This window comes from Netta rufina (genome assembly GCF_964035555.1).
Source record: "Netta rufina genome assembly, chromosome: 1".
NCBI lineage: Eukaryota > Metazoa > Chordata > Aves > Anseriformes > Anatidae > Netta > Netta rufina.
This window is the reverse complement of record NC_140123.1, coordinates 63,741,759-63,761,494: the sequence shown is the minus strand read 5'-3', so window position 1 is coordinate 63,761,494 and position 19,736 is coordinate 63,741,759. Positions and strand designations below refer to the sequence as shown.

General features: G+C 45.3%; 1 protein-coding gene across 1 annotated transcript in view; it reads left to right on the top strand.

The window, feature by feature from the left end:
- SH3RF3 (SH3 domain containing ring finger 3) overlaps nt 1-16,480 on the top strand; it is a gene marked incomplete at its 3' end in the record, with an annotated part of 228,873 nt that extends 212,393 nt beyond the window's left edge. The window contains exons 9-10 of the mRNA XM_084282789.1: nt 8,726-9,063; nt 16,312-16,480. Of these exons, the coding sequence (XP_084138915.1) occupies nt 8,726-9,063; nt 16,312-16,480 (507 nt within the window). The remainder of the gene's footprint in view (nt 1-8,725; nt 9,064-16,311) is intronic.
- Between the last annotated feature and the right edge of the window lie 3,256 nt (nt 16,481-19,736).

Here is a 19,736-nt window from a genome sequence, read left to right as displayed (position 1 = left end):
ACGGTGGTTTAGGTGGGAAACGTGACAGGTAGCAATTAGTTAAATCAGTGTGCCTCAATTGTGTTTAATTAGATGATTGTACCTGTAGGTCACGTGCCTAGGAAGAAAAAGTGGATAGAACAGACACAGGAAGGGAAGATAGGGTGGGAGGATAAGATTTTGCTGTATAATGAACCAGGGCAAAAGGAAACAAAGCCACAACGCTATTGACTCCCCTTCCCTCCTTACCATATAGCTGTTTTGTTTGGCTTAGCAGCATTATGGGGCATTTCACTGAGGATCCTTCTTGCTCAGCTCTTTAATTTAAGAAAGGAGAATATCATTCCTCTAAAGACCTGACTTTGGCATAAGGGGGGTGTTTGTATTAGCAAATTGTCTTTGCAGGTTCCATTTTTATTTTTTAAGTAACAAAAAGACAAAACTAGGCGAAACCCAATTTTTGCAGAAGAGAGGATGCTCCTCTAATAAATTCTGCCAGAGCTTCAGCAGCTTCTAGCGAGCCTTTAGGTACCGCAGAGCTTTATTAGTAACAATAACCCAAGTGTTGTGACATTTGGAAAGCCGCAGTGCCTTGGTTACTTTATCAAAGAAATTGTAGTTTACATGCCTGAGCAATCCTCTGACATTGACAGCCGGTTACTTTGCAAGCCTTTAAAATGATTTTGGGATTCCTGGTTCCTCCTGTATGTGGCAAATTGGTCTCTGTAGGGCAAAAGGGCTTTGTCCAGCTGTGTGTGTCCCAGGAGTGGTTCACAGGGTGTTGCTTTCACAGCCTCTGGCCCACAGGCCATGTGGGTGTGATAAGCTCTGTCAGTCCCGGCTGGTTCCTGGGTCTCTAGTTAAATGCGTTTTTATGAACTGGTGAATTGTCTGTAGGAATTATTTCACCGTAATGTGTTTCAGTGTCTGGCGCGCGCAAATCCTGCCAATTTTTCATTGTCCACAGGCAGCCCTGCTTCCCTTCTGTGGGGAATTGATGCTGAGAGGAGAATCTACCTGCTGTGCTGCCTGAATTTTTCACAAGCAGTCTCGCCTCTGAGCGCCAGCCACCCCAATGCTGTTTAGCTCGGTGGAAGTGCTGAAATTACAGCCCGAGGTGGCATGGCTGCTGCAGTAGGATCAACCAAGTGGGAATACAATCCTCACAGACAAGGGACGAGATGACCTCCGCTAATCCAAAGCTTTTACCCACATGTTTCTGCTTTCCATACAAGTACAAATCTCACTTGTCTGTCATTTAATAAGATTACAAGGCAAGACCACGCGGTTCTAACTGTTTGCTTCTGAAATGAAATCCATCCCTCGCGAACGGGGAGAGCCAGAGCTAACTATGTGTAAGATCAGAGTGTGTCAAAGCACATCCTGAACTCTGCCACGGGTTTTCTTTCATTCGAGTGTTCAACGAGTGAGCTTGTTCTGGCTTGCTGCAAAAAGCGAGTGTTGCTCCCGGTGCTCCCCAGGACCGATAAATCTTTCTCATTTCCCTACAAAAGACAAGGAGCAGCAAGCTAACCAGTCAGTCTAAATCATCATATTTAAAAAACACTATTTCTAAGCAGTTTGTCTAAAATTTAATGCGTCCCTACATCTTTTTCTCATTTCAGAATCCTGTGCTGTCAGTGAAGCTGTGATAGATTTTTCTCTAGCTTTGATAAATGAACCTAACTTTTCAGAAAGATGCTTGTAATCTGTCCATCTGTTTTGCTTAAATTCCTTGGAAACTACAGTTAGTCTACCAAAATTGCCTAAATCATTTATCCATACTCGATTTATATATATATGTTTTTTAAAAGATTTAAAATTTCTGGCCTTCAGTTTAGGGTACTTGCTACCTCTTTGCAGCAAGGTGGAGGCACCCTGTGTGTGCTCCAAGTGCTGTTTCATTTACCTCTCGGGGCTTCCTGAAGCAGAGGTTGGATCCATACCATCGTTTTAACAGCCTTTGCTGGATGGGTTCTCCATTAATTTCTCTAATCCCTTTTGAACCTGCTTGTACTTTCGGCTTCCACGGTCCCGTGTGCAGCAAGCCTGTATTTAATTATGTGTTGTGTAAAGAAGTGCTTCCTACTTTTCAGTTGCAACCATTTGCCTGATAATCTCATTATGCTTCCCCTAATTCCTGCATTGTGAGAAAGAAGCGATCTGTTCCCAAGTTACCTTCTCTGTGCAGTAATGGGTTTTGTAGGCCGCTATCCTATTTCCCGTCACTCGTCTGCTTTCCAAGCTGGCATCTCCACTGTGCAGGAGTTGCTCCACACCTCTCATTATCCTCGTTGCCATTCCCTGCGCTGTTTGTAGTTCTCTAATTTTAGTCCACAGCCTTTTCCAGCTGCGGTGGCCAGAACAGGACATGGTGTTCAAGAAGGCACGGCGGGGCTTTTCACAATGGTGTTTCCTGTAGGAGAGCTTTGCCAAGCTCTCCAGCCCTTTCCTAGCAATTCCCAATATGATCTTTTGCCTTTTGATACTGCTGAGCATCGGGCTTTAGGAATGACTCCCTTTCTGTATGAGAATAGCCAATTTAGAGTCAATAGCAGCACGCGTATACTCGGGGTTATCGATTTCTATTCCCAGAGCGCGCACTGCATTGACTTGTCAGCCAGTCTCACAATGAGCATTAACTTTTGCTGAGTGCTGAAGTTTATTACCTCCAAGGCTCTTGATTCGTGGTGGAATTCACAATTCCCAGTTAACCTGGGGGTAGAACTAAGTGCCTAGGAAACGGGGTTCACAAAACCTGCTGGGCAGAGCGGGTATTTAAGTTATCTGCCGGGAGATACTGGTAGGGGAAGGGTACCTTCGATCTTCTTTTCAACCTGAGGAAGCTCCTTGTTTCCACCTGGGATTCACAGCATGTCTCATAGCTCTGCAGAGCGCCAGGTTTTCCTTCCAGAAGCACAGGATGAGGATTCCTTGGACGACTGCTCATGTTTGGGCATCTCGCGCTTGCAGCACTTGCCTGAAACTCCTCTGTTCAGTTTCCTCCTGAAGAGAGATGGGAGACCACGCTTTCCATGTGAAATATGTATGCTTTGTGCCTCTGCCTGTAGGCTGAGGGGCATAGGGACAGGAGAACGGAGCAGAGGAGAACTCCGTGCTTTGTGCTTTGAGCATTGTTGAGCGAGGAAGGGAGCTGAATGCCAAATGTGTGCGCGGATATCATGTCTGCTCCCTTGTTTTGAGCTCCCTGAGAGGTTGCTCACACTTCAAAGGAAGAGATGGACTAAACTCAGGATTAAAACACATCCGTCTGAGCTTGAGGTTATTTCCAGAGATACTGGCTGCTTGTAAATAAGTGGAAATGCTGCCATGGACTTGGCCAGAACCATGGTTTCATCACCTCCTTTGGTGTTATTGTACTTCACTTTTTCAGCACACAATTTTGAATAATTTCGTCGAGGTATTGAGTAGTTTTCAGTTCCCTGGTGCTCTGTTTCAGCTTTTCTCTCTAAAAAATATCACTGAAAACTGTTGTATCAGGGCATGGAGTAAGTTGCATATCTTAAAACTTCCCATACTTTTCATAACCATCACCTATTCCCTGCGTACCAGAACAGGAAAAGCAAAGAAATACAAAACTATCCATCAGTTTCTGCCTCCATCAAACTCAGAAAAAAAAAGACAATATCAGGGTAGCAGATCATCTGTCTCTCATTCTCTCTAAATAGTTTTAGAGAACCAGTAATTTTTCCTTCTACCTCCTGGCTGTTATGAATGCAAAAGACTCCAGGAAGCCCAGTGGTGGCTGCGACTCTCTGCTTCCACTTCAGATTTTTATTTTTTTTCCCTGCAAATTAGTCTTTAACTTTGTTCCAGTATTTGAAAGATCTAATATTCCATCTAAATTGAATATTCAAATATATTTTTAGGTTCTTTCTGCATCTCTTTTAGTAGTCTCTAGAGCCTTGCATCCCCCCCCCCAGCTCACCAAAAGCACATGATTGAGTGCCTGTGTGCTTTGCGGTTCTGGGGCCTGAACTCTAATTTCTTTTCTCAGTTTTGTTTTCAAAACATTTAAAAGGCCTGGTGAGATCTAACTGCAAGGCATTTATGGCTTTAATATTGGTTATTGTAAAAGTCAGTGACCATAAGCCTAATATGTTTGTGCATGTATGTATATGTGCATGTTACTATCACTGGAATTTAAGAGCTAATGATGTTACGAACCTAAAATCCTGTTTGTTCCTTAGCATACTTGTATACTGAGAGTATAATAATAGACGTCTGGCCAGAAGCAGTTGTCTCCATTAAAAACTAAATCTTTGGCAAGTATTTCCACACCACATGAGATGTACAACTAGTCTTTTTCTAAAATCAGACATATTTGTGTAGCAATTATGGAAAAATAATTGCTGTTGTCCTGTGAAGCATATCTATCACCCATGCCTCACCAGAAATACTAACAAACTGCAAGTGACAAATGCGTATCCAAAAAGTTCTCAGATGAGAAGTTTTCCTTTGAGGTGATGCTGGTTTGGTTTTTGCACTTTTTAAATAATCATCGAAATCTCAAGTCCAATAATTTTGCAGGATTTCAACTGCTTTTTCCCTGAAAGATAACCCAAAAGACCACCTACTGTTCCAATGCAAGCATTGGTCACCAATAACCAAGTTGGAATCTGAATAAAAATGCATTACTCTCCAGACACTAACTTCAATTTACTGGAAAAAAGTTCTGACCAAGTTAAACAAGCAATAAAAGTGGTGTTTTGGGGGTACTGACTGATAGATGAGTTCCTCGTTGGTTCTTTAGGGCTCAGGGCAGCATTTAAGCGGTTTTGTTTCTCTTTTCTTCATTTTTAAATGATTTTTTTTTTCCTCCCTCTGGCTCTCTTATCTATTGATGTAACTGGTGTTGCATGAGAAATTACCTCATTTCAATGGCTGGAGCCAGTTTCTCCATCAGCTGCAGCAAGGTCTCCTCATTTATTTAATGAGCCTGGATAGGTAGGAAATGAAGTATTAGGAGCTGCAGATGAAGAAATTAAAGCTGAATTTTCTGTTTATTGGGGTGGTTTGGAAGAGAAAAAAAAAAAAAAAAGGAAAGGAAAGAAAGAAAGAAAGAAAATGAAGACTTGTATTAATAAAGCCAGGCTGTATAATTGGTATTTGGATTATGGCATGATTATTACTTTGCAGACACGGGACTCCGTTATCAGTCATCAGCCAAGGAGCCGCGTTCTGTGCTCGTCTCATCGCCGAAGCTGAAAGAAGAGCTGGTTATTATCTTCAAGTGGGGTTATTAATGAGGGGAAAAATCATCCCCAATTACTGTGAAGCAAAATATTTCAACATTTACATATCTGAGACTTTAATTCTGATCTAGTCTTTCATGAGTTCTTGAGCTCAGGCTGTACTCACTTTTCAAAATGCTCCCACAGAGCATCGATCAGACAGATAGAGGGGAAGTTGTACCTATCCAAGTGTTGGCTTCCCAAGGCTTCAGGGTCTCAGAAACATTGTCCATCCCATCCATGTGTTGCCAGCAACTGATTTCCACCTAGAAGGAAGGAAGGAAGGAAGAAATTCTGGCCTGCAGATACTGTCTGTGTTCACAGTCCTTTTTTTCTTAACTGGGATTTATCTGAAAGCTATTTCCACTCTTTCTCTCTTTTTTTTTTTTAAGAAGGTATTGATCCTTATGAAATTAATGTTTTGGAAATTTTTGACCGTGACCCTCCTCGAGTAAAACCTGAGCAGCACAAAGGTGCTGATTGAAATTCGGTTAGACGTGCGGGCAGCAGCCAGGAGATGGGAGAAGGGCTGTCAGGGCTGTGAATCCATCCATCAGCACAGATGCAAAGGTCTGACCTTGGTGGGTTCAGGAGGCAGGGACGTCAAACACAGTTTGCAGTCAATTGGAAATGCAGCTACCAGACAAAGAAAACTCAATAATTGCACAGCTGTTTCAGTAGATTACAGATTTCCTAGAAAGCGATATAACAGCAGCCTGTGAATGGAAAAAGGAAACCATCTTTTTTTTTTTTTCTTTTTCGTTGAAAAACCTAATTCCTGAAAGTCATCAGATCTGTCTTCTGTAAACTTCTTCTCTCTTTTCAAAACCCACAGGGTCTGCTGAAGATTTCTCTGCAGCACTCATGCCCGCTAACGCTTAGTTGATTTACAGGGAAAACTGCTGCAGAAAGGTCTGTCTTGGACAGCCGTATAAATATTAAATTAATTTCTTATGAAGGATGGTTGCTATTACACTAAATATTAAATGAATTCATAATACTTGGACACTCGCAATAAATCCTTTCTGGGATTGCGTCCTAACATTCCGTTCCAAAATCCTTTTTTTTATTTTTCGTTTTGGTATCGAAGCCATGGAAAGGGACCAGTTGCACTTAAAGAAACGTGTGGCTTCGTAGCGTTAATGAATTCCCACGGCAGGAGGGGTTTTAACTTACTCCCGTTCTACAGCTGGGAGGAGGAGGCATGAAGGGGTTCAAGCTGAACTGCTGATCGCAGCAGGTTCAACCCCAATCTGTTTCTCATGAGAGGCATCACGATAAATTACCAGCTCCTGACAGTCCTCGTCTTGCTTGAAGTGCTCTGAGCAGAGGATCTTGGCAGTGTGAGGCCAGAAGAGGCTGCGAGCACTTGGCAGAGCCAGAGAGAGGGATGTAATGTCTGCACTCCAGGCACCCAAGGTGTTTTTGTATGTGTTCACCTCCAAATATCTTGCCCACGGGCACAGAGGGAAGGATGGGACTCTTTGGGTTTTGACTAGCAGGTCTGTGTTTTCTAAATGAAGTGCTTCATCTTAGCTCTTTGAAGACCACAGGTCTTAGCCTCGAAAGTTTAGTAAAACGCTCGGCTGAATACGAAGAGGCTGAAAAATCAATTCTTTATTTTTGCCTGTTGTTAAAGCAGAAGGACGGGTACATCAGCGAGTCCATTACAGCTCTCTGCTGTCTGAAGGATGGGAGTTTCGGTGTAGAAACTGATGCCGGAGCTAACCTCGTAGGCTGGAAGCTGTTGTTGTAAACAAAACCGAATGTTTTTTAATGTATAGATGGGCGTGGATGTACGCATTTTCTTATTTCCAAAGATTTTGGCTGCTATGCCTTACGTGGTGTTAGACACACAAGGTTTCTCTAATGAAAATTTGCCAGGGTATTTAAATCAGGAGCAAAAATGAGAAGAGCTGCTACCACCTAGGAATATTAATTGTTCATTATACGGGGCTTTAGTTCCTGTAGTTACTTTGCATGTGCAAAGCTGCCAATTAAAGGGGCTCAGAGTGCTCACTGCTGCACAATAGCCATTTCTCCAGAGCCCCACAAGGGCTATTGTGTGCTGGCACTGACCTTTAGACACCTTCAAACCCATATTGACACAGGCTGCCGGCATCACGAGAGCTGTTGTTTCAGTGAGCTACAGGGAACGGAGAGGTTTGCAGTTTCTGAAGAGCTTTAAAATTTGATGTAATGATGACAGCCGCGATATTTCTTAATTAGAGAGTGAGAGAAACACTCTCTAACACACATGAAGTATTTTCTGGTACCTCAGGTGAGTTGCAGTGAACACAGCTACCACAGCTCCTGCAAGGCTGCCTTCTGGACAGGGAGGGGAGATGCTCCTCAGGGGCCTTTGGCTTGCTTTTCTGGTGCATCCAGGGGAATGAAGGCAGTGGTTTAGACCTGACGGTGCCATATGGCCAGCCTCCCTTGGCTTCCACAGGTTCTGCCCGGATGAACATCTTGGCAGGAGGGATCCCTTCATCCGTAGAGTAACCTGTAAGTGACAAATGCCCTTAATAGTCGGAGCTGGTGGTGTGCAGGAGACCACCGTACGTAGCATAGCTCAGAGTGTTCTTCAAAAATCACTGGACATTGTCTCTGAAATAACAACTACACTTTGCTTTTGCTCTTCCATATTTTAACATTTACGGTATTTCTGCTTTCTGATCAGTCCGTGACAGCTGAAAAGTGCAAACGAGAACTTGGGGAGCTGGGCTATCAGATGCTCCAAGTACATTTCCAAGTAGATTTACTACTCTGAGCATCTTCTAAAAGCTTATATTTATTTTAGTGTAGCCCTCCTATTCTTCAAAGCTGCTTTGAAAAATTACTTCAGCAGTCAGTACATAAATGAGCATCATTTGAAACCTCGCATGAGACATTTTGTCTACAGAGAATAAATAAATTGCTGGCTCGTATTTCCAAACAGTGTTCCTGCTCAAAGATAGAGAGATCCTTTTCCATGAGCACTGTGGTTGCTGGGTTCGCTTCCTTTTTCCCCCCCAGGAACCTATTATAGAACAAATTATCAAATATAGCCAAACTTCTCAGCCCCGAGTCTCTGAAGATAGTCTTGGATAATGCCTTGCGCGTCTGATGGAGGAGAGAGAAACCTAACAGACCTTTTACAAAACTTCTTGTGTGGTTAAAAAAAAAAAATGGAAAAATGACTGCAGAGCATTGCTGGTTGCAACTCGAGCCTCGTGCTCTGTGCCAGAAGATGGGCAGTTTCTGCACACAGTGCACCCAAAAAAACTTTCTACCTGCAGGAAAGAATATTCTGTGTTTGTATGTGCTTGAGGTAGACGTGTAGCAGAATTTCTCATTGTTATAAAAATCATGCAGGGTCTGACGCATCTCTTCAGCAAGAGGTTGAACTCTTTTATGAAGTTTCCTGCCACACGGTGATATTTTCCAGCAGAAGAACAGGGATGAGGGATGTTTGCCCACTGCCCTAATTTCCTTTGGTTCCTTTGCAGAAGGAGAAGAAGAGCGGGCTGCTGAAGCTGCTAGCAGGAGCATCAACGAAAAAGAAGTCGCGCTCCCCGCCGTCCGTGTCCCCCACGCACGACCCCCAGGCGGCCATCGAAGGGGTCCTACAAGGGGCAGTGGGACCCGAGCTCTCCTCCCTCTCCAGCCACGGCAGGGCCGGCTCGTGCCCTATCGAGAGCGAAATGCAGGGAGCCATGGGGCTGGAGCCTCTGCACAGAAAAACAGGCTCCTTGGATTTGAATTTCTCCATCCCTTCTCCTGCCAGGCAGCCCCTCTCTTCCATGGCAGCTATTCGGCCAGAGCCCAAGCCTTTGCCTCGGGAAAGGTAAGCTGGGTGTCTCCAGGGGTCACCTGGAGCATGCAGCCATCCTCAGGGAGAGCTGCAAGTTTGACTTGCTCAAGGGTTGTTGGGTTTTTCAGCTCTGGAGATTGACTGCAGGTGGCTAAATGGAGAGGAGGGCAGTGCTTTCTCAGCCCAAAGGGTGTGGGTTCTGTGGCAAATACCACTTCTAAAGGGGATCCCAGCATTTTAATAAACTTGTGAGGCTCTCATGTAGCAATTTTGGAACAACAGTAAAGCTGCAGAAATTTGAAAGAAATCATTTTTGTCTGAGAGTATGAAAGAGGCGAAATGAAATGCGTCAGACAGGTCAGCCTGACCCTGAATCTAGTCAGGGTTACGGAGCAGCTGATGCAGGGCATCACAAGGGATGCTACAGGACAGTCCACACCTTACAGTGTTTACTGAAGACAGGTTGAAATTTGGCTGGGATGATAACAGTGACCCTGTAACATATTTAAACTTCTCTAAGGCACTTGGCCTGTTACCACAAAGTGTCCTGCTGAGAAATTGTACAGAGATGACCAGTAGATACCACATAGATTGCAGACTGATTCATTGCTTGGCATTGCATGTAACTCTAGACTGGGAATCCCTAGAAAAAGAGTTGGGTCTTGGACCTGGACTGCCCAACATAAAGTCTTTGCTGCTGCAGGACGTGTGATTAAGGTGGGAGGAAGGTGATGAAGGGGGTAGACACGATGGTACAGAGATAATTCAACTCTTTGGTGAGGAGAACACCAAGGAAGAGCATATTTCAGAAGAGCCAAATTTGAGGCGAGATGGAGTGAGCTCAGAGGAATATCATAAGAACAATGGAAAATTTAAAACAATGTGCTGTTAGGAAGTGATACGCAGATCTTTGTTGCATCTGTTAAATAGCAGGCTTAGGAACAGCTTGGTACCAGGCTGTAGGAGACTGAAGAAGGGAACAGACATGGGAATATTTTTATTCTGGGTTGAGCATTTTGTCTGAAAGAGATGTGGTGGTTCAAGCACAGCTATTAGGCTTGAAGCAGAAATAAATACAGGCAAGTCCTTCAGCGCTGTAATGAAGGCAGCAAGAGCACACTATCAGAGTAGTCTCTTGCCCTTAAAATCCATGAAAAACCAATTTAGTGAAAAGAGTGAAAAACCAATCCCTATTTAGGCACACTTAATTTGGTCTACATCAGTTTAGATTAATGCTATAAGAAAAGCTAAATCAATATAAACCAGATTTAGCACCGGCGTAACTACATCAGTGGAATGCTGCACCTTTAGTTAAACCTAGCCATGAGAAGAAGCCGGGAGGAGCATTATTCCCTGGCGACACCTTATTTAACACGCCAGGGCCAGCCCCGTATCCTACAAATTTCTCATTTCAGCTCTGGAGGGCCCTGACAGTGAGACGTTCAACTAATGGCAATTATAAGCAGCTGGAGTGAAACGGGATGGAGCCGGAGGGACACGAGTTAGCTGCGTCTGCTCAGCCTTGCTGGGATGAGGAGCAAATAGATGCAGGCTGCTACGACTGTGCAAAGCCTTCCGCTTGCAGTATATGGTGGGGAGGAACTTCCTCCGGTTTTAAGCGTTTTGATTCCTGAGTCTTAAATCTGAAAATAAGCTATAATTGAAGTAACCCTAATTATACACAGCAGGCAAGATGCTTTAATTGATTTATGAATTAACTTCCATATCATTGGTGTATCTGCGTTCCTTAACTGATCGTATGGGCTTTTTCATGCCCATAATGGGAAATATTAATTACCTTCATGCACTAGGAAGGATAATGCTTAGTCCTGGAATAATCTGAGCAGATACATTAAACACTTGTCGCTTAGAAATTCATCCCACATCCATCTGTGCTCATTAAATCATCAAATTGCTCAGAAGTACCAAATTATATTTTTTTTAAAACAAATTACGGTTTTCAAACCACTTGTTCTCTTCACATCTGGCAGCGGAGGAACTTGCATTCAACATCACTCAGCTCCACATTTCGCTTGTTTGCATTTTGGTGCATTTCATCTGCACAGTAGGAGCAATTCTCCGAGAAAGAAAAGAGAGGGGAGGAAAAGGAAAAAGAAAAAAAAAAAAAAAAAAAAAAAAGGTTAGATAAACAGATTCAGATGCTGGATGAAATTTTAAAAAGCTGCGGAGCATTTCAGCGCACTTAGCTGTACTTGGCTTTCTGTCCCCCAACGCCCATCTGTGCGCACAGAAACGGAGCACGGGAAGGTTGGAAGGAGTAGCACATTCCTTCATATTTACGGCATTCGAACGGGGCTCACACAGGCAGCAGAGCACAGCTACTTCTCCCCTGCAGGCTGCCCGGCGTCTCCGGCACTCGCCACGGCCAGGCTACTGGTCAAGGACAAGCAGCCGTGCCACTAGCACCATTGGGAGGTGCACGACATGGCCCTTGTTGCAGCTTTTATTTTATTTTATTTTATTTTATTTTATTTTATTTTATTTTATTTTATTTTATTTTATTGTTTATTTATCTTTTCTTTTCCCTGCCACCCCCTTCAAGAAGATGCGCGCGGAGAGGAGCGGGAGAGCCGATCGGGTGCGTGCCTGAGCCATGTCCCCCCGGCTGGCTGGCACCGTTCCCAAATGCGAACCTGAGTGAAACATGTCACGCGTTGTTGACTCTTTCGTAGGGACTGGCACTCATTCTCTGATGAAGCTTTTATGGCCGGCCCTGCCGTCACGACCGGCACACCCGCGCGGTGTTCGCATGGTTTTCCGGGAGCCTTCGAGCACGTTGTGGCCACAGCAGCACTGCAGAATAAAATAGGAGCAGTGAGTCTGACCTTTAAAATAGCCCCCTCCGTGTTCCCCTGTGTCCTCCCTACAAATCACTGCCACGTTAGAAATCGAACTCTCAATTCAAGGGAGCATTCAAGCATGTGCTCAGCGCCCATTGACTTCAATTTCGGTGTGCACGTATGTCTTTGCCAGAAGGGAAAGCAAAGGAAGGGCGTGCTTCTTTCCTGGAAAGCGATACCAGAGAAATGACCTCGGGAGTGTGTTGTAACCAAACACGTGTACACATGGTTAGGTGCTTCTCCGACTAGGGGCACCTGCCTCAGGACTGGGAAACTGGAATTAGCCACCTCGGGAATTGAATCCTGCAATATTTCCAGAGTGGAGGTTAGCCCTGCAGTCCTAATTTGCCTTATTGTACCCCTATTTTGTAAATCTCTGGGCCTCCGTCATTGTACTAGATGCACATATTGACTCAGTAAGCAGATACTCGGTGTTCTTTTTCCCCCTCAGTGTTCAGGCCTGAGCTCAGCCCTTAATTACCGATCAGTTCTGATCAATGCTGCTCAATGCCTGTCTGCGTGCACTGGCAGAGGAGCCCGCGTGAGTAATTCAGACCAGACAACTGCCTCCCACGCTGCTAAAATGCGTGAGATGAGTCTCGCTCTGTGGAAAGCGTGGCACGAGGCTCTGCAGCTGGAGGAGCCGGAGAATCCGCTCGCCTCGCACCTGCACTACTCAGTGAATTTAGCCGGGGTCACTGGCTTGGCATCTTCCAGCCTCCGCAGAGGATGAGGTGGCTTCGGCAGCCACACGTCTCTTCCCTTATGTGCTCAGCTCAGCACGGCTTCCCTCTCAGCAGGCAGGTCCACACCTCATCTCAGGGCTTCCAGTTTCCATCATGGTCCTGTTTTTCCTCAGCTCCCCGAGTATAGGGAGGCGATAGCAGTTTGGGAAAGCCCTCACCTGCGTCCTGCTGGCACTGCAAAAATACCCTGACGTTCTCCCTCGAAGTGATGGGACCATCCAGGCTGCACGTGGGACCCTCAGCCTGACATTGTGGAGAGTTTGGGATGAAATGGTCAGCCTGTGGCAGAGTTATGACTGTCTGAAGGTACAATTTGCAGCAGAAAATACCCAACGTCGTTAATAATAGGCAGAGGTGCTTGCCACACTTGCAATCGTGGTTGGTGCCCAGCCACTTAGCGTTTTGAAAAGTTGGTGAATTAGAGGTATAGCGTGACCTCGACAAAAATGGGATGTCTCTGAGATCCATCTGAAATGCCAGGAGGCAGCATGATGTGAGGAAACCTGCAATTTTATTGCAGCTTCTCAAAGACAAGGGGACAAAAAGGGAAATGGAAAGTGGAGATATAAATAGAAGCAGAGAGGACTGCCTTTTTGGGAGCGAGGGAGAACGTCTTGGGGGGGGGAGAAGAGAAAAAGGGCTTTTCTGCCAGAAAATACGGCTAATCTATGTATTTGCATATATGTATGGCTAATACATGAGTTAAGCTCTAGAGAAAAAAAAAAAAAAAAAAAAACAAACTAGGCTGAAATGCCACCTGGAGGTTTCAGAGTGGCAGCACATGCTCTGACAGGAGCGATCTATGGTGCCTGCGAGCCCCTTGCTGGCAGCCCTGCTGTCTGATCATTTTTTTCTGCACACTGCAACCTTGATTGCTCTGGCTCTCCCCGGCACTGCTTCAAAAGCCTCTCAAGGGAAACAAAAATGCAAGCATCTTATTTTATTTTATATTTTTTTTGTCTCCCACGGAGGACTTCTTAACCGATTTGCAAGGGCTTTTGTGTCTAAGATTTCCTTATTCCATCAAAAACACTTTGGTGTTATCCTAGGAGGTACCGTAGTTAATTAAATTTAAACCGTAGCGTTTGGGGTTTCCTTAAATGGGAAGGAGTGCTTCGTTTTGTAAGGCAGTGACTGGGATTTATTTTTTTTAACTCTCCAAGGAAATGCTCTGAGGATCCCTTTTATGAAGATGGGCACATTCTTATGGAGCGCGGTCACCTCCCTTCAAATGTGAACCATTTAGGGACGGCCAACTCATCACTCCTAGGGCCCAGCCTGCCTTTAAAAGGTTGGCCGTGCACTTAAGGTATGACCTGAGGTGTTGGCAGCTCCAGGTGGGTTTTTGGGGGACCCTGCACCAGACACAACCTTTTGCTGTTCCAGCCCTCCTCTTCCTCAGAGCCTTTCGAGATCCCGGAGCAGAGCTCCGGTTGTACGTGGCGTTGTGAGATCTGAAACTTGGCGTCGTCTTAGCTAAAATTGTTCCACTCTGATAATTTAATTAATCAACACTGCAGCGGAGTGTTTGAAATAATGTGTGCATTCATTTGCATAATGGCTGTAATTGGCAAAGCCTCACGATGTAAGTGTAGCGGTTCCACAGATGATAGCGTGATAGACCGTTTTCCTGCAGCCAGCCAGCAGCACACTTTTCAACCTCTGTTATTTGCTTTTCTGCAGAGAAAGGAAGTGACAATGAGATTTATTGATGGAGGTGACCAACAGATTTTTGATGGCACTCGAACAAACCCATTTCCCACACGACAGTGTTGCCCTGTCAAGTTAATGAGGCTGTAATCAGGTTTTTGAACAGAACCCCCACTCCAAATGGAGTTGAATGTGTTTCCAAGTAACAGGACGTTTGGCCGTGGAGGTGTCCAAACGTGTAGCCAAATCTGGTATTTTCACAGTCATGTCAAAACGGGGTCCCTAGCTTCAGAACAGCGGTCACTAGCTACTTGAGAAATGTCTGCAAAGAAAACCAGCAGCTGCCACTCAACAACCAAGTTATGTTGGATGTTAGGAAGAACTTCTTTACCGAAAGGGTTGTGAGGCATTGGAATGGGCTGCCCAGGGAAGTGGTGGAGTCACCATCCCTGGAGGTCTTTAAAAGACGTTTAGATGTAGAGCTCAGTGATATGGTTTAGTGGAGGACTGTTAGTGTTAGGTCAGAGGTTGGACTCTGGGATCTTGGAGGTCTCTTCCAACCTAGATGATTCTGGGATTCTCTCTCTGATTCTGTAACCCCTTGCCTTGGTACCACGTCACAGGGAATGGCTGCAGGGAGTGCTCCAGATCCTTCAGAGCATGTCAAACTCAGTCCTAAAAGACAGGATATTATTTTAAATAAATGCTTGCCTGGTAAAAGCTTGACTGGGGCATCAGCGGCCATCCAGCGGTTGTGGAAATATTAATCCTCAGGAGATGGGCTTTAGATAATCAATTGGCAACTATCGTACCATATTCATTACGTTGCAATTAGCAAGACAGGTATTGATTGTTAAGCAAACGCCAGAGGACCGTGAAAGTACACGTGCTGAGAAGGAAGAAGAGTGAGGCAGAGTGAGTTCCCAGCTCTGCTCACAAGTGCGCCGGTGTAAAAGGGCCTGGGTAGGGCTCCCTCTTGGTTTGGAGAGGCTTCGAAAGCAATTTCACATCTTTCCAGTTTAGTTTCCCTTTGGGTTTGAGGGACCCAAAGCACATTCACAGCAAGAAGACAAATGTGAAGTGCTCTGGCAGCTCTGCTGATACCGAAGGCAGTCTGCCAGAGCCCTGCCAAGTCCCGTTTGGGATGGAGGGATGCGGCAGTGAGCGAGGCTGTCGCTCCAGGCATGTGGCAGCACCGTCCTGCTGTCACCATCCGGCTCCAGAGCACGTCCCAGAGAAGCCTCTGGTCAATATGGCCAGCAATCTTCCTATGATATTGAGTTTTAGTAGAAAATGTAGCTGCCTCAGACACAACTGCTTGGAGAAAACCTGACTTACTGATGTTCCCAAACGTATTTTTCCTCAAGGTTTCTGGTTCGCAGGAAGCGGGGGAGGGAGAGGCGAGGTGATGTTTCTGCCTCGAAACACAGCCAGTTTTTTTTTATTTTTCCCAATTACAAATCTTCCCATGTCCTGAAGCTCTTCCTGGCCGAGCTAGCAGCAGCCCCTGGGGCCGCTGGGCTGAGGAATGGGGCGCAGGAGGGGAGGAGGAAGCCAGCTCCTTTCTCTGTCCCGGAGCAGGCCGGCCTGACATGGGGTTTCAGGCAGCTGCTGGCGCTGACACTTCATTAGCAGCAAAAGCAGCATGAAAGCCAGGCTGCCTTACAGATCTCACTTTACAGGTCGGCACCAGAAAGAGGCAAAAGGCTCCCAGCAGCCAAGCAGGGGCTGGCACGCATCTCTCTCCCTGGGGATGCATCCCTCCCAGTCACATCCCTGAGGAACCCCCAAGGGGGCCCTCAGTGGGGCTGAGGGGTCTGACAGCCACCCTGTCTGTCCACACAGCCCCTCACATCCAGCCCAGGAGGTGCTGAGGGGCTCAGGACGGTGCCAGACAAGCTGAGGGGGGGACAAGGTGCAGGCCCGGCCATGCCCGCCCATCTCTTGCGACATGGCCGCCCCGCACCACAGGTCGGGGTCGGGGGCTGTGTCTGACACCCTCTTTGCCTTTTTTGTTTCCGAAGGTACCGCGTTGTGGTTCCCTACCCGCCGCAGAGCGAGGCGGAGATCGAACTGAAGGAAGGAGACATTGTGTTTGTGCACAAGAAGCGGGAGGACGGCTGGTACAAAGGGACGCTACAGAGGAACGGCAGGACGGGCCTCTTCCCCGGGAGCTTTGTAGAGAGCTTCTGAGCACGGAGCACGGCTCTCCGGGCTGGAGGAGCTGTCAGGGGAAACTGCATAGCACAAGGAGAGACAGCAAAGGGAAACTGGACTGATAACCACTGCCATTTTTATTTCCAAAGACTCCCCCCAGGCCCTTCAGTCTACAGCTCTGGAGACGCAGCGCCCCGCTGTGCTTCTGAACCCGCGCGCGGTGCATACAGTGGTATGTTGAAGTAGTGCCTTCCACCTGGAATCACAGACTGAAAGGACGCCCATCCGGACTGTACGTGACCCGAACTCCGGCTGTTATCCCTTTGTGTAAATTATAGAGAAAATATCTTTAAAAAAAAAAAAAAAAGAAAGAATGAAAAAAAAATTAAGAGGAAAGTTGTTATATTGCTGTAACTTATTTGTCAGAGCTGCAGTGTTCTTATTACTGGCCTATGCAAGATGGATTTGAGAGTTCACGGAGGTGTGCTAGGAAGCTCTTAAACTGGGATTTTGTTTTTTCTTGACGGAAAAAGAGGGAGGGGAGGGTGGAATAAAAATAAATAAATAAATAAAAAATCACGACTAAAGATTTGCGCGTCGTCATGCAAGAAAGAAGGAGGAGTCCAAAACGTTAACGTCATGCTTTCTATATACCTCAGAGAGATGCTGCGTGAGTTTGTCGGTAAGTGTGTCACTGCTCAGAGTCCCCTATCATCTGATGTGTCCCGGCATTTGCACCGGGGAGATCCTGGAGGAAGTTTGGCTCCACCATGAAACTGTGGTTATTCAAGCAGAATCCCTTTTGTCTGTCTTCTGCCCTTATTATATGCAGCATGGAGTTGTGTCCTTCCGTATCACTTTCCATTGCTTTTTTGTAATGACGTACCTTTTTACTGTAAGAATTGTTATACTTTATATATATTCCTACTAGATCAGACATTTCCTCTTTTTCATACATCTGGTGCTATTTTTTTTAATTGTTCAAGATTCGATTTGGTTAAACAGAGAGGCTGCAACAAAGCTTGCATTCAACACACAAAATCAGAAGTGTACCTGAAGAACGAGATCAGACTGTTCATGCTTCATAGAGGAAAAGAGAAAAAGCTGCTTGGTCACTGATAAATATACCTGGAGGAGCGTGCCCGTGCAATATGCACATGCTCGCTCTCTCTTGCATATTTATAATGTCTGAAGACCCACGCTGAAGCACAGCATTCTGTCTGGAGAGTGATAATTACTCCAGAATTGGAAGCAATTCCCGGAGGAGTCGCTTTAATTGACTTTTTCATGGCAATAAGAAGAACACTGCAGGTTCTAGCACGCGCAGGGACCTTGGAGTTTTCCTCTGTTGCTGCATCACGGAGATGAGAGCTGATCTGCGACGGCTGTAATTAGCATTACCGACACACGATTTCTTACTGTAGAAATGTACAGTTTTTGGAGACTGTTCAATTTCTTAACACAGTCAAGCTACAATACAAATCGTATCAGGCAATATGAGCTTCCATCTACCAGGGACTTAAAGGTGCAATAAATGTAAAGCGAGTTTAGTCAGTTATTCCTATGAAGCAGAATGAGAAAAATTCAATAATGTAATTGTGAGAGTATTTAAAAAGAAATCAGCTCTTGGTGAATGAAATGTGATGAAAGAATTTTCTTAGCTGTATCTGTACCTTGCCTTTCCCGGCGGCTGGCTCTTCGCCAAAGCCAACATGTGGTGGTCATTTAAAAGCATGTTGGAGGCACTGTAACCTGGAGATGATCTTATTAAAAGGAAGAGGCCCAGTGGGTGATCATCATTACTACGTTGCCAGTATTTCATATGTGAAGGTGTAAGTTTTTTTTTTCATTCAAGCCGTGTATACTAGTACATATCAAAAAACGTGTAAGTGAAGGTTCCTATTTAAGTTCAGCTCTGTGACTTTGTTCTCTGTAAAATAAGTTTCTTCTTGCTGTCACACGTAACAAACAGATTCCAGAAACACAGTCCATGGCCAAGTATAGCACCTTCGAACAGGGAGGCATTATTTTCAGGATGTTTCTTTTTATATTCAACATTGCCGCATTTGTTCGTATTCCAGATTGTAATGAGTCAGCCACTAAAAGTTTAGTTACTGTTGAGAGGAAATTGCCTTTTCATAACCTCTAAGAGATTGAAGAAATGTCTTCTGGAAAGACTTGCTTGAGAATAGAGCCATATCAGTCCGTTTATTTGGTCCAAATCACAATTGGTATTGCTGCACCTCAAACAGGAAACTGCACAGTTAGCGAGTTGGAAATGCCAAAATGCGTGTTATCGAGTCCAATAAAAATTCTGGGTTAGCTCCGTCAGAGACGGGGAGATTTTTCTGACAACTTACAGCGGTTAAAGTTCTTTTAAAATTCTGTTCCATGGGTACATTTACTACACGCAGCAAAACAGAACAGGATGACGGCTTGGTTGCTGCCTATTGTGTTTAGCCAGATCTAAAATGGTTCCAGATTTCCACCTTTTAACACTTAACTCTAGCAGGACAAAAGTTGGTATGTGAGAAGATAAAGGGAAACACGCAGATGTTGTGTCGTGAAATCAGTGCTTTAATATCTATTCTGCAGGGGAGGATGGTGTATTTTTTAATGGACAACAACCCTTCCCGTCATACCTCCTGCAAGGAAAAATAGTTGGGGCTGGGGGGGGGGAGATCTGTTTGGATCACAGCTGTTTTCTGGCCCCTGTTTACTGCTTAGCATCACACTCCGGGTTATTGAGTAATCTTCCTGGACAAATCACTTCCATGCAGGGAGCACAAGTGCAGAACAAAATACAGATCCGTGATACGGAAACGTGACCCAGTGCCATTTGGAAACTCCTGGGCTGAGAGAGGTTTGACTTGTACTGTGGTCTAACTTCTACCTGTCTTACAAGGGGAAGGGGAAGGAGATTTGCATCTCCTGCAACAGGGAGGGAAAGGGGAAGAATCCTTCTGGTGGCCTCAGTCTGTAAAATGCCAGGTTTGCTGTTCTAGAAGTGGGTTCAAGTGATTGAACGAATTGTTTGGACTTTGCACAGCTCAGAAAATGTTTTGTTATACATGAATGTTAATGTGGTTTAGGAAATGTTGGCGGATATGAGTACAAATGAACTACAATGACTGTGTTTCTGATTCTTTAAATAAAATAAACATTAAGGCAACTCGATTGAGGTTTCTCTCTTCATTAGAGATAATTTCTTCACTCAGAGGGTGCTGAGGCACGGGCACAGGCTGCCCAGAGAAGCTGTGGCTGCCCCATCCCTGGAGGTGTTCAAGGTGTT